A 15,537-nucleotide genomic window follows, 5' to 3' on the forward strand; every position below is an offset into this window, starting at 1 on the left:
TACAGTATTAGGCTTGCGTGAAGCATCAAAGGCATTCCAACACTAGGCCTTGACCATATCTACTAGGGCGAGTCAGAAACTGTTCGACCTTTGAGGTACCACAACAAGCTCCTTTGGCGTAATCGACCCTGAATTTACCGCAGGCACCAGAAGAGTCTAGAGTTTGGCATCTTTTTCAATCTGGGCCTTGAAAGCAACTCCGAGCAATCTAGTTGTCGAGCAATGTGCGCCCCTCGTGACCGCAGACCACGGGGGCCTAGGTCAAGGACCCCTTCCTCAATGGTTAGGATGAAATGGCCAAAACGAACAATCCAAGTTGACAGGAAGCATGGCATTACAAAAATACACAAGCCTTCTGCCTTCCCTGCTGTGACGCAACAAAGTGATGCCTTACGCGGGAACACCCATCTAGATATTAAAGACCCCCTGTGGTGCCGTGGAGGGGGAAAACATGAATATGTTGGGGTAGCAAGTAAACCAGCTGACTCTGGGAAGGGGGAGGAGGAAAGGCATCTAGCAGAACCAAGTGTCGCGCACGGTTGCGAGTGCCGTAAACCATAGGATTTATGAAAGGAAAAAGTGTGGCAGACGCCGAACAGATTGCTAATCCTCTTTACCACTTCGAGTAACCGGTTTATAATAATGACAAGACTGGACATTAAATGCATGTAAACTGGAGTCTGCCGCACCTACTTAACAGAAGGCAAGAAAGAAAAGGTGCACCCAGCATCTCAGCTGGCAGATCCAGATATGCAATATTTGCTTGATTAACGCTTCCTGTTCCCAGATAAAGTGCTGTTTCAGTTAATGAAACTGACAAACAACAACAACCATATGGTCACCCGAAACACCGAAAAAATCTACAGTGTACATGTTCTCATTACATAACATCACGTATGAAGTATTTCAAACAATGTTAAAGCTCATAAAATTGCTTTAGGGCAGTAGCTAAATAAACAAGAAAAGAGGGCAAACTGCAAAAGGCAATCCTGTGGGCTGCAGTATATTCCTGAAGAAGGGCAAAGACGAAACATGAAGATGGAAGTTAAATTTAAAAAACGTACTCCATAATCGCCAATCTTCTGTAACTTGCTTTATTTTAATTGTGGAGTAGCTAGCACTCCCCTCTGCCATAAAGGGAGCACTGGGCTTGAATCCGCGAGGTGAAGCAGAAGCGCCCCGCCCACCGTAGCAATTGTGTCTCATTCGAGAAGCGCTGCATTGCATGGAGTGTTGGCGTTCCCTCACCCAGCCTGGTAAGTAGGGCACTATGGAGGCAGCCATTTCACGTTGCACGTCACCAGCTGAACACCAGAGGTGAAGATTAATTCTAAACCTTTCTGCCATCACATCTTATTTTGTCGGGATCATTCCGGCATGGGATTGGCAGTCAACGACTCAAACAAATGGCTCCCAAAACCTTTCGGCAGAGACTGCATGGGCGAGTGGGTGGAAGGCAGTGCATGAACATCAGGAACTATTGGACTGTCAATGATGCCTCAGAAGTGGAGAGTGTGCATGAAGAACTCCCTGTACTGAGCACGCTCAGAACCTGGAGGGTGCTCGGAACCTTGAGGGTGCCTTCATCCACGGATCATTTTTCGGGGGGGGGGGGGGGAGCATTTCAAGTTGCAAGTTAATTAGCCAGGTATAAAAACAGCCTCCTCAATTCTCCACGCGCACAGAGCACACCATTTCTTACTCGAGTCAATTATCACTGGTCAATGGCTAGTGCAAATCTTGAGGCCCGCTTTTCACAAACACCTACACAATCATTCTACCTGTACACATATGTCACACTCCGCAAGCCCTCCCACGGTTTCTGAGACTTTTTGAGGGGTATTCGGCCATGATGTCTACTACTAAGGACAGATGTGCCAGAAGAGGCCAGCCACTTCACGGCTCCAGAAAAATTGTGGGCGCTGCGTGGCCAACAGGCCACGTGCGGAACCTATAGGATGGCTGAGAAAGCAGTGCTGGGGCGTGGGGGCACTAATAGGGAATGAAGCCAACACTGCAGACAGATGTGCCCATTATGTGCAGAATAATGGCACAGGTGGTAAAGCAACGCTCCCTCACAAGGTTTTACCACTGTTGCAACATCTTAACAAGATATGTTTGGATATGTATGGCCCATGACCAGGAAGCTACTCCGCACGACAGTGCCACGTGCTCAGCATCTGCACAGGGCTTTCCACCGGGCCAAGGGTCTGCAACCTGCAACCCTACAGATGCTGAGAACTTCGACTCGCATGATTCCTCACCATCGACTAGGCTGGGTGTGGGCAAAGGAAGATGTAGTCCAAAACATCAGGAGACCCAAAGGCTGCAGAGCCCTGCCCTAGACTCCCAAGTAACTATTTCTACATTGAAGCGTGGACAAGAATAGGCCGAGCGCAAGAAAAGCAGCAAACATTTACCGTGACATCTCCAGTCTCGTGCTCCCGCAGAACGAAGCTGAGCGTTTCAGGGCTGGGACCGGCCACCAAGCGCAGGTAGAGCGGCTGCTCCCGGTCAGAGAGTTTGCACATACAGACTGCAGAGGGGAAAAAGAAAAAGGAAATCTGAAACAGCTAGAACCCACTCATTCTCGCAAATTGATACATTACAATACAGCGTCACTTTCTTGGGCATCGACTGCTTCCAGCAAAGTAATACGCACGCGGCGTGGCATCCAATGCTTTTGGATGGTCAGCAAGCCAACCCTGATCCAGTCCAATCTGTAGGTACTTATCCAGTCTGGGTTTTTGCTTTGATTTTTGTAGTTCTGCTTTTCTCATTATATAACTCAGACCACAAGTCCCAAAATGCAAAGAAAAATCCCAGACTGGATAAGCAGCCACAGACTGGAATGGATAATGTTGGCAACTATGCAAGTGGCGACGACTGATGCCCACAGTTGTGGACGTTAAAAGCACGCTGGCATCCTGGATCCTTGGGTACGCATCTCAGCAGGGCACGCGCGCAGGATGGGCAGAGCATCCTGGCTCTGCCCACCAGCAGCCATACTAGAAACGTAAAGCCCACCCCTCCCTTCAGAAAAGTGGTCCCAGCCCAGTGACGCTAAACGTCATCCTCATAACAGCGCATTTCCGGAATGTGGAGCAAGAGTGGTGGGTGTGTGCGCGCGCGGGGGACCCGGATAACATGCGGAGCTCATGGCCCTGTATTCAGAGCAATGCAGCGCACAGCAATGCGTCTGCGTACCTCGCTGCCATGCTTGCCACCTGGCTGCTATGGTCGACTTCACCAGCTCACATACAAAGAAAACACATGGCGCAGTTCACGTAGCGGATGGTTTGAAGGAACAAAACCTTGGGGTACCAGGTGCTCAAGGCTCCCAAGAAGGCTTACAAATGGGGATAATCGCCCTATGGCCCCCTCCCTCCGGAGAGGGGGGCTCAAATACTTTCTCCACTCTACCCAAAGAAAGTCCATCGAAGGGACTCTGCTCAGAGGACCATATAAACAATCGCTGCACTTCGGGTCGACCACGGTATTAGCCTAATTGTTTGTTTTTAATTGATTGAATGGCACATTTGACCGAATTCGGTCCTTGCCATATGTATAAGCCTTCGGGGCTTGTGGGGATGTTCCTTGCTTCCTCAACATGGGAGGCGGGGACCAGGAGGGAAAAAAAAAAGACCCTGCGGCATCGGATCCAACCCACGTTAGAGGGACAGATCTGACACTGCAGGCATGAAAGGGACTCGGCGGCGAGCCCACAGGTAAGTAGGGGAGGCAGGGTGATTTTTGGCGCATTTGGGTTGCAGTTTGAAACTGATAATTGATCACATGCAGGCAGTTTCTTTCCCCAGACAGTTCACTGCAATCAATTATCAGACGATCAAACACCACCAAACCGATTAGACTACAGCATAAGCATGGACAGAGCCAAACCATCATGGGTTGTGGAAAGCAAAAGTGTCCTTTGTTTACTGAACATGTACAAACCACACATTAAGCGCATGATCCGTTAGGAACTTGGCGGTCATGTAAAACTGCAGCTTTAATCTTGTACGCGGTCCTACGCGGATGTCAATTACAAGTTGATAGTTAAGTCGTCACCATACAAAGAAACATTTGTGCGTATTGGGGGTCGCGTGGAGGGTCTTGGTGACATGTCCTGTCAAAGACGGTTGAGGAGTTGCAAATTAAACGCATGTTTTAAATTGGAGCAAAATGAGTGTGCAGCAGGACGCTGAGAAGCAAATCCGGCTTTTACGGCAGCAATATATAGCAGCATGCAGGAGACAAGACACACTGAACTCTGCCATTTTTAAGGACTATAGTGGCAAGGTGAAAAACGCTTCGGTTTGTATTGCAATGATTTTAAAATGCTGGGACAGGACGGTGATGAGTTTTGCTGCATTTCCATGTAGGGTTTTATTTATTGTTATTTCTTTTTTACATTTGTATAGCGCACAAACAGCCCTTGAGCATCGAGGCGCTGTTACTTGCAGGGAACTTCGTTAAAGGGGGGCACAGGTACAGGTAGGTAATGCATTTACAAGTTATACAATAATACAGTAGGGTACAGTTTATAAAACATTTTGCAGGTTACCATAAAATGCTTTGGGCACTAGTGTCTAAACACTGGCCCTATTGGGAAAAAGGGATACAGAAAGCACACACAATACTCCCTGGATGACCGAACGAAAATGTTTTACTACACACACATGGTGGTTTTAATATTTTGGAATTTAGACGCAACCAACACAAGGGGAACAGCAAGGCATACAGACCCGATTATAAACACATTAAGGAATTAAGTGACTAAAACAGAGCTAAAGATCGTTTACCGCAACATTAAAGAAATACGAAGGCATGTACACCGTGCAATTCGCGCTTTCCCCACTCGCCGTAAACTCCAACTATAAACCAATGCAAACATCGAAGAGCAGTGGTCAAAGTAGGGGAACAAAGTTCCCTGCTGCCCTGCTCCCATAAACCCCCTAGTCACGCCCACTCCGACGCACAATCCAAACCCCCAAACCAACACCTGCTGTTTATGGAAATGTGCAGTGCACTGAAGTGCAAGTTTCAAATTCTTCCTACACTTATTTCAAAACGAAACCATTCCAGAATGTTTTTTTTTTTAAATAAAAGTAAAAGGAACAGTAAAACAAAAAAAACAAAAAAACAAAAATGGCTAAATATAAATTCTAAAAGTACAGGAGCACCGCTCCCACCCAATTCCACCATGGAAGAGGCAAAGCCGGAAACATTTTCCCTGCCAGAAAGCAAGGTTTGCAAAACCCAGAGGGCAGCCTGTAATTCAGCTCAGACTTGGAGAACGTGTAAATAGTCGTTAGGGTGGGTATCGCCGCCTCTGGGAAGTAAAAAGAGCACACAGGAACCAACAGAACACGTGCGCTTTAGATGTGTGCACGCAGGATTTGATGCTATTTGAGGGGCTTAACAACGAGAATCCTCACCTGGACAAAGCGGTAATTTGATTTAATCCTGATTGAAGTTATGACCGACACCAGCTGCCAATTTCAAGTATACACAAGGGCAAGGATGGCTATTCATTTGTCCGCACAAGGAAAAACTCAAAAACAGCACAGCTGTGTGGGCGCACACCCTGATGGCAAGAAATAAAACAGAATACTACTGTTCTTTTGGTTGGAGAAAATTGTGCAGCAAACTTCTCAATTTCTTATGGGATCGGTGTACGTTGCCCCAAGGGCAAGCATATTCATTTGGAGTCTTGGCTTCCACCCAAAATCTGGTGCGCCATAACCTACTGAGGTAGCGGAACCCGGAGGCGTGCAGAGAAACCCAAGGAGAAGACTGTATTGCTGCATGTGCCAGGTTAAATCTAAAGGAGGACCGGTGAAATGCTCTGGACTGTCCGATTACAATGGGTCTCAAACCTACAAATAGGAGGAGAGACGCGCTTCCATGAAGTTGGGGAGCATCTGTGCTTTTCAGGTGCTGGAGGGGATGCCAGTTTTCAGGGAGTAAAGGTGGCAGGCTCACAGCTCATCTGTAGTGCTGTCTGGTGGAGTTGTAGAATCCAGGCGACTCCTCCGCCTTGCCCGTCCGATGCCCGGCATTGAATATCACTGGTGCAGTGAAAAGCAAAAACTACGAGCACTAGGGCTCGTGATTAGCAGGAGCTAAAAGCACCTGCTGGGTATCGGGCATCGCCTAGTAGGCAGGACCAGGAGCTATTCAACACCCATGACAAAAATACAACTCCCATATGAGATGGGACCTAGAACTGTTGAGTGTTTATGCTTCACACGTCTTCTAGATCCGTCTTCGTGCTAATTTATGTATATTCCTAAACATGCAGCGTTCATTTCACATGGGGCCATTTGTATGGCACCAGGTTGCCTGGGGAGCCCAAGTGTAGCGCCTGGTAGCTGTTGGCGTCAAGCTAACCAGGTTTATAACCAGGAGTTAAGTAGTTCCCAGCAATTTCGGACCCGAGCAATGGGCCTCATTTGCTGGGCTCTGGTACTGCACTTCATAGGGGTCTGTAGGAAGGCGCGAAGCATTGGCGTTTTACACAACTGCTCCCAATCATACATAGTCGAAAGACACCTTGTACCATGCCCGGCAGCATCACATGGACAACAGTAGATTTTCAATGCCGAGCGATCATGTGCTACCAAGGACTTAACCTACCAGAAATTACAGCCACTTTTTCCAAACACTACCCCCGAATCGACACTTTTCCATTGCACAGTTGCTGATGGCGCAACAAACCCACTCAAATGACAGCGCTCCGAACCCAGCCTGTGTGCAGAGAGGCCCATTTCGCTAATTTTCTGTGTCCTGCAGGGTCCAAATTAACATTGACAAAAGCAGGTCCTTGGGCTCAGGTGTAGGTTTGGTCGCTAGAGGCCAACACATCGGGAGAGCCAAAGGTTGCAGACCCAGTAAAGTGGGTGGGAGGGTATTGGGGGGGGGGTGAGGGTCTACCAGCATCAGTCCTATTTGGTGCAGGAAATTTAGATTCCGGGAGGGGTACCTTCCACTCGGAGTTGGGCAATCTATAGGTGGAACATAAAATTAATTACGACAAAGTGGTTTAGTTGCGACCAACACCATTGCCAATTCGAGTTCCTCCGAAAAGTTTGGATTCCTTGTGCTGGACACTTGGAGGGACGTTAGTTGGGTGGCTAGGTCCCCAGCGAGGTAGTGAGGACTGGTATCGGGGTACTCGGATGAAGGTTAAGCATTCAACTGCATTTATTTACTGGATGGTTACAAAGCGGTTCTAGGTCTGAAGGCCGCACACAAAATGTCGCAGTGTATTTCAGCACAAACCCGCAGGTGTGACCTTTTGTACGAGGCCCTCTCTCCTTCCTTGTCGGCGTTCCCCTTGCCGAACCCCCAGCCACTATGTGGCAACCTCAACCCATTCCCGCCCCCTTCCCCACTTCATCTGCCACGGGCTCCGGCCTCCAGTGCCTCGCTTCCAGGGTCCTTGTGCGCTAGAGTGCGTACCCAGAAGCCCGGGGCACAGCACTGCACGCTTTTCCTCGCAACCTTTTGTGACCCGGGTCTCCGTCAGTGGTCGAAGTGTACGAAAAGAAGTATCAGAACTATGTTCCCTACTGGTCTGCACCACTCACCACAATCCCCATCGCCACGACCCGTTCTACACACACAATACACCCCCCAAAACAAATGTGCCTGCTGTTTAAGGGAACGCCCAATGCAATGAAAGCGCAAGTTTCAACTTCTTCCTACACATTTTAAAACGAAACCGTTCCGGAACGGTTTCTTTTTAAAATAAAAAAGTATAGATACTGTGTATAGGCGCGTTACAAATGCCATATCATATCATAGCACCGCTCCCGCCCACATAGACCACTGGTCTCCGCATATGCGCTCTGCAGTCTGCGAGCGTAAAAATCGGGTAACGACCATTCCGGTCAAACTGCTTGGTCAAATTCGAAATTATGCAATCAGTTTTGGATTTAATAAAACTACAGATAAGGTTACCATGACTCAGGTCACTGGCATCAGCCTATTGGGGGCCTGGGCTTTGCTTTCACTGTAGTCCATATTATGGAATAGAACTGACCCAGGACTACAACTCCCAAAATACAAAGGATTGAGAAACAAAAGGCCGTGACTGGGGCACAGCCTCTTCAACAGTGATCTGGTAACCTTAACCGGAGACTGGTATTTCATGAGGCAATATTCTCCGGGCCAGCTTTGCCAAGAACTGTCCGCCACTCAAATTAAGGGTCCCAAGAGAGCCAAGGGTCCCTTTGCCTTGGGTGGCGGTCCCATTACCAGCAAGTGTGCCCAATAACAATTGCCATTAGCACCTGTGAAGATCACACGTGCGTGCAAATGGGGTCATTTGAAACCAGACAAAATTAAATCTGGATCTTTGCTGTCACGCTGCACTTCTGAAGTCCGTTTTCCATTTCAATGACCATGAAGTTCAAGGACAAGCGACTTCAAAGTGCAGTGCGGATTTAGCAATCTCCACGTTTTTGGGCGGGGGGGGGGGTGGAGGGGTGTAGGGGGAGGGACCCAAAACCCATGTGTGGTCTTCACTGGTGCTGAAAGCAATGTGTCACCCGCCTTGTAAAGAGCCGACTCACCCGCTAAGCCTCCTGCACGCCTATTCATTTCAATGGGCTCTCACCCGCCAAAAATAAAATCCGGTGTTTTCACCCGCTTGTGTGACAGAAATGGTTGAGAGCTATGACTTTGATAGCACCCCTCATTCCATCGCCCCCCTCATTCCATAGCCCAAAGTGATGCAGTCCCGGATCAGTGCTCCGCGACAAGAAAAAAATACCAGCTCACTTCTAGTCTGATTAAAATATATCTCGGCAGTGCTGTAATCCAGAAACTGCATTTAGAGTCTCCGGAAAGTCTGACGGCCATGTGGCATCTTAGTTTCAATACATAACGGAAGGCTCCTAAACGCGAAACCTATGGTTTCATGTTAAGGGCGGTGGGCCAAAGAACACAGAACTGAACTAAAATATTGTCAAGTGCAGTTGAACTGCGTGCCGGAAACCGCCACGGCGGCAAGTTCATTGCAAGGAGCAGAGAAGCACAGTGTGTTCTTATTTAGAAGTCGTTTTTGGAAACCACTGTCGGAAGATGCCAATATCTTCTGGACACTTGCGTACAAAAGTGGCTCCAAGTTGACGAACCTTTCCCTTGGGGGGGGGAGCCCCTTATGCGGCAAGGGCGGTGAGACCACTACCCGATGGTCCCCGTGGGGGGAGGTACTCGCGAAAGGATCAAATGGGTGGGGGGTTTGAACCCCCCAGATAGGAGTAGGAACAACCAACTGGAGAGAACGCAGTACACACCCCCTCCCCCACCCTAAACACCCTTCCTGCAACCCCAAGAACAACCCCGTCACTAATACTCATAAGTTGTAGTCACACTAGCACTCCCCTAGAGAGTACTGGGACGAGTTGGAATAGGAGTTACCTAAATGAACATTCTTTTCACAGTACTGTGATGAGGGTGAAATATGGAGGAATGAGAATCACCTGTGAGAACCCCAAGTGGTTGCTGGTTTCCGATTGGTCCAGTTAGAATAGAAATAGAGGAAGGAAACCAGGAAGTGTTGAGAAGCCCTCCCTGGAAGAGCAAGAAGCAGAAATCCGTTGTTGCCATAGACGAAGCGGTGTACTACTGCGCTATCCAGAGAGATGCGGAACCCTGTGGGGAACTGGAGTCTCCCTCGCTGGGAGAACCAAGAAGTGTGCCGATCAGAAAGAGGGAGGGGGTCCTTCGAGTGCCAGCAGTGTGCAAGGGAACAAGCAAAACGGGAGACTCTCACTGGAAGCGATCAGCTGAGGAGCCACACCGGGAAGACTGCCAGAGCCGAGGGGAAGCAGCAGTAGCTTAATCTGTGTTACCGAGGACCAGAACCCTTGCGAACCAAGTGCAAAGGTGCGCGGTGGGGGACTCGGAAGGCACAGGGAGACCCCAGAGGCTGTGCATGGGAGGAGGTACAGAGCCATCTCCTTCATCCCAGTGGGACCACAGAGATAAACATGAGTAAAGAGGGGATGAAAGAGCACCCCAAATCACAATAAGTAGTAATACGACCTTTTTCCCATGTATTGTGTTCACAGACCTTGACAGGAGAACAAACTAAGGCAGTGGGTGGATGTGAACTCAGAAAAGAAACAGTAAGAAGGAGGGACGAGTACCCCACTCGACAGGAGTGTGTATCAAGGGGTGGGGTACTGAGGAAGAGTCTGGGACCCACAACACAGCTTGGAAGAGGCATCCAGGTTGTAGTGCCTGGGAGTCGGGTCTGGGACCCTCAAGGCGGCTCAGGAAAGGTGTCCCGGCCCTTTTATTTAGGCCCAGGCCCTGGAGGTTGGAAAGACTCTCGGGAAAGGATATCAACCCCTTGATTCGTGTGGAACATTTGTTTGCCTTCTACACCTTTTAGAACTTCTTGAACTGCAAAATTAGGCTGCAGGCGGAAAGCCATTTCTGTTTTTTTACACATTATACTGAGTTTAGCTGCGAGGACTAGGATTTGGATACAGGACGCATGCTGACAGTTCATTAGCTAGTTTTTTTTTAGGCTGGGGAAACCCCTCAGAGATTGGGCTAGTTAGGTTTTTCTCCATTCTCCCTGCCCTCCCACCCCCACCCCCCATCTAAACAATAAAAGCCTTTATCAATCAACAAGCCATCCGTGTGTCCATCTCTTACTTCTACACCCTCACAGTACCCTGTAAGATTTGGCGTTACTAAATGGTCACAACTTCACAAGCGCTTATCAAGCAGTTAGGATGTTTAAGTTACAGTTACCAAGCAGTAATGAGCATTTCTCTTTTACAAGCAGTTTTTCCCCCCAAGCAGTCTGTACACTGCGTAGAAAGCCTTCAGCGGCGGTTTAGAAGGCCAATTTAAATCTGTTCGTGCCTTCAACAGGCCTGGGTAGGGCTTAGTAAATGCTTCCGTAAAACATTTTGGAAGCAGTTTGCGAGCAGAGTCAATGCTTAAGAAAGGCCTTTCGTTTTTTTTGGTTTTTTTTTTTACTAGGGGTAGGAAATCAGCTGGAGCACGACCGACCTGAGCTCCAGCAAAGTTTCTTGCCAGTGCGCCGTTCCATCCCGAGCCCCAAACCCATGGCCTAGGCTAGGCCAGCTGAGGAGTACCCCAAACCTACCCCGAAGCAGCTGCAAGCTTCAGAAGCAGTGCTTAACATGCGAGGAGCTCCTGCAGAAACAGTCCGAGCCTCGCATCGGTTGGATCAGCTGCCCAAATGGATTAACCCCTTAATTGCCAAGGATGAGGTATCTCGTCCTTGGGATTACCTCCCTGTTGCCAAGGACGAGATACCTCGTCCTTGGCACTTAAGGGGTTAATGAAAGAAAATGTTAGAAGACATTGTATGGCGATATATCAAAAATCACCAAAAAAGGCCTTGGCACTGGGGGGGAAAACCCATGGCAGTTAAGTGGGATACGTGTTCTTGCTTGGGCGAGTATCGAGACAAACGCGAAGCACAGAGAGCCCAGTTTGCATGACCTGATCAGAACAGTTTCGCGCTGACTAACCATCAAAGTCATATTTCTAATGTGAAATGTGGTCACTAAGGTTCCCAACATGCCCTTTGCTTTTATGCAAATCGCCAGGATTGCCTTCCCTGAAGAGATTGGGTGCTGCTTGCCTTGGACTGGGGATCCGCCCATCACCCCTGCCTACATACCACACACCCCCCCCCTGCCCTCACCTGGCACGAAGAAGGGGGTATTGGGGGGAGGGTTTAACTTCTCATATCCAGCACTGAGGGACAGTACACACTTTCTTCTGTGAATTGGAGGGGGGGGGGGGGGCGGAACGCTTGCACTTAACGAATGTCTACGATAAAAGATCAAGTTAGCAGAAGGCTGCAAAAAACATCCACACCGGTGGAAAGAACGTAGGCACTATATGCAAGTAGTAAGAGGGAGGGGGGGGTACACAAAATATCACTGCGCGCGCCCAGCACTTCAGTCAATCTCAAGTCACAGACAGAAGATATTCCATCAATGGGCTGCCAACCACCGGCATTTAAATTGCACCATCATAGTTTAGAAGGAATCGTACCATAAAAATTTCCCAAATGATGGCTTTGCCCCAAAATCCAAGACTGTTGGATTAAACCAATATGAGCAAACTTCGGACCACTGCGACGAGTACAAAACATGATAATGTCCAGAGTAAAGAGTACAACATGGAGTGGATTAAGGGACTGGGGTGAGTGGGAGGGGGCAGAGTGGGTGCTCCCGGAGCACACTAGCCGAATGACCATTTGCTGCAGTCTTTCTGAAAACCATGGTTTTGGGAGGAGGGCCAGAGCGGGTGGATTTCGGTTGACATCTTTGTGACCAAATGGTAGTTTTCATGATTAATAAATTAGAGCGATAACATGTTGCCCATTTTCACAAATCGCAATTTTAAATTTAATTCCAATTAAAAGAACGAAGGGGGGCGGGAGAGAAGACGGGTCAATATTTTTGCTTCGTTTACACTTTACTCCAGAGGAGGTCCAGATTCGGGCATTTGGTTTTAATTCCAGTGCGTCAGAGGGGCTTGTGTTGCGATTTGACTTGCAACCCTGCAGTGGTTTATGCAGATACTCAGAATAACCATAAAAGGATCTTTTGCTCAGAATCCGAGAAATCTAAGGTCCATTGTACCAAACGGAGCCCCCAAACAATGGGGAAATTAGGCATGAAAGTGGCGGGCAGTTGGTGGAAGGACTTGAATTGTCTGGCATACATGGCGGCACTGCCTGAAAATCGAAAAGTTTTGGACTGAGGCAAAGAAAGAAATTAGTTTACTATTGCAAGTCTGTACTGGGACCCTGGGTGTGGGTTACTGGGACTGCTTAGTTTAACAAAAGAAATAAACTGGTTGTGAAGGGGGACATACCCAACTCGTATCTTAGTAGAGTATCTTAGTAAAACATATGGCACACAATTAAGGATCAAACATTAGCCTTCATCTCTTCCGTTAAACGATGTCTAGTCCGTCACAGAAGTCTCAAATTAAATCTGCACCAAAAGGCAGTTGGTTCCGTATATTGAACCACATCAATCTGGTAAACCAGGGTTCAAGATTGAGGGGAGCTGGGAGCTATTAACTCTTGCTAGTTGCCAAGAAGAGCCTAGTTGGCTTGAGACCAACAGCTACCAGGAGCTAGTTTTGGCTCCTCCTGCCAACTGATGCTAAACAAACACAAACACGAATTTGACCATGTACATTTGGGGCAATCTACACACCAGACACCTGCATAGGACGTTCAAAGCATAAGGGGTCAAACAACGGACAAAATGAAAGGTTTGTCTCCCCATGTTACACTTTCGGAACGCTATATACTAGCTCCTCGTTCCCCAGTGGTTGTTCCTGGTCACTTGATGGATACCCAGGAGCTACGTTTAGCTCCTGCTTATCCAAATTTCAAGCCTGTACATCGTAAATTATAAAAACAGAAATTGACCATTTACGATGATCAAAATAAATTCTCTTTAAGGATCTCGTTCAAAAGGGCAAGCAATGCAAAATTGGGACAATAGCACACAAAAGTGAAGCACACCGACTCATCGCACTGTACCTTGGTCTTCCTTCTGGCAGCGCTTGTACAGGACGAACTTGGCAGGGTTATCGGCTACCAGAAACTTTTTCAGCAGGGCTTCGATGACTTCGTGCACAGTGTTGGTGCTACTGATATGGAGAATGTTCGTGCTACCCTTGGGTAGGTAAAATGCAGTCCCATTATTGTTGTTGGAAGCGTGGCTACTCGAAGGCAGTCTATTCCGCACAGTGATTGGTCGACGCAATTCCATCTGAACTTTAATGAAGCCAGTGTATATCCCATTGGAACCCTACGATAAAAATAAATATAAAAAAGGTTTTACCACGCCGCTATCACAATGACACTTTTTTTGTACAAATTTAGAACTATGGCTTCCTAGATTGCAGGCACTTCAGCTCGGATCTCAAAGACTTTCATTGATATACGTTTTCACATATCGATGTCAGATTCCACACACATCCAAGAACTGTAATATAGCCTTATATACCGAGGGAGGAGTCATTATCGTGGGATAATTACCTGCCAGCAAGTTATTGGCCGAAGTGAAGTCGAGGGCCATAAGTTGTACAAGAGTAATTATCCAAAGCTATAACTCTCCCAAGGCCTATATAAGTTTTTTTGCACATGGTGGTACTAGCAAAATGTTTTGGAGGCGGAATAAAAACATGTTAAGTTTAATAATCAAAAAGTAAAAATCTACAAACTTCGTAAGTTAAATGTGGTTTTATTTTGTAGTATTTAAAGTTGGTCTTCAAACGATAAGCATTTCAATTGCGCACTAATTTAAACTGGAGACGCTTTAACATGAGCACGCATTAGGGGTCATGTAAAAGTAAACGCATTTTGTATATTGGTTGATTGATATTTTATTTCTATCGCGCTCATACACAAGTGTTTCAGAGCGCGACAAGGCAAGGGAGGGGAACAGGGGAGAACAAAACAGCGATCTTACTAGGCCCAGTGACATTTAGAACGCGCAAGTGCATGGGAGAGGGGGAGGGGAAAAGTGCATGGAAGGGGGGAGAGGTGGAAAGTGCGAAGCAGAGGAGAAACAGATAAATAACAATAAATGAATAATAAAGGCAAGAAACAGTGGTAATGCAGCCAGCAATTTGCAAGTGCTAGGTTTAAGGCAGCAGACAGGGTAGGTCTGATAAGTGCAGGAAGAAAAATGGGGGGGGGCTGTATGGGTACAGATACAGACCCCAGTGCAAGGGGTGGTCCGGAGGCAGTGCGGGAGGGTGACAGGACGAGCAGGTACCTGAGCCCAAAAGACAGAGGGTGGCCAGGTGCACTGTGCCAACAGAGAACAGATCAGCAGGGGAGAGGGGAAGCAAAGGCAGAAGAAAAGAGGAAGGTCTTGAGGTGCTTCCGGAACCGGAGATGGTTCTCCTCAAGTTTTAGAGTGGCAGGGAGGCTGTTCCAGATGGAGGCCCCAACTGAAGACAGATCTAACCCCAGCTCGTTTCTTAGAAAAACGACTGACCCCGAGTGAGTTGGAGGTAGAGGAGCAAAGAGCTCGTGAGGGGAGGTTATTTGCAGAGGGATAGCTGTTTGGACCCAGGCCCCAGAGAGCCTTGTGGACAATGCAGAGGGTTTTGAATTTAATCCTTGCATCCACTGGGAGCCAGTGAAAAGATTTCAGAGCCGAGAGATACAATCCCAGGGCTTGAGGCCAAGGACAAGTCTCGCAGTCCTGTTCTGGATTAGTTGCAGAGGGCGGAGAGTAGAGGCAGGTAGATTTAGAAAGAGGCTGTTACAATAGTCCAAGCTAGAGAGAACCAGAGCTTGAGATACCATGAGCTTCTGGGGGAAGGAGAGGAAAGGCAGAGTACCTCCGAGGAGGTGCAGTCGGAAATTTGACTTTTTAGAGACCTCGGAGATGTGGGCGGAGAAGGAAAGGGTGGAGTCAAAGAGGACCCTGAGGTTCTTAGCCTCGCAGGGTGGGGTAGGAGCAGGGCCAAGGGAGGCCGGCCAGAGAGTGA

General features: G+C 48.1%; 1 protein-coding gene across 4 annotated transcripts in view; it reads right to left on the reverse strand.

The window, feature by feature from the left end:
• Positions 1-15,537, reverse strand: part of RASSF3 (Ras association domain family member 3) — a 738,414-nt gene that overhangs the window by 15,765 nt on the left and 707,112 nt on the right. For all 4 annotated transcript variants that reach the window (XM_069629771.1, XM_069629772.1, XM_069629773.1 and 1 more), the window contains 2 exons: positions 13,571-13,841; positions 2,421-2,536 (listed from right to left, as the gene is read on the reverse strand). In XM_069629771.1, the coding sequence (XP_069485872.1) occupies positions 2,421-2,536; positions 13,571-13,841 (387 nt within the window). The remainder of the gene's footprint in view (positions 1-2,420; positions 2,537-13,570; positions 13,842-15,537) is intronic.

The sequence above is a fragment of the Ambystoma mexicanum genome, chromosome 12, assembly GCF_040938575.1.
Source record: "Ambystoma mexicanum isolate Mex_15411 chromosome 12, UKY_AmexF1_1, whole genome shotgun sequence".
Lineage (NCBI taxonomy): Eukaryota > Metazoa > Chordata > Amphibia > Caudata > Ambystomatidae > Ambystoma > Ambystoma mexicanum.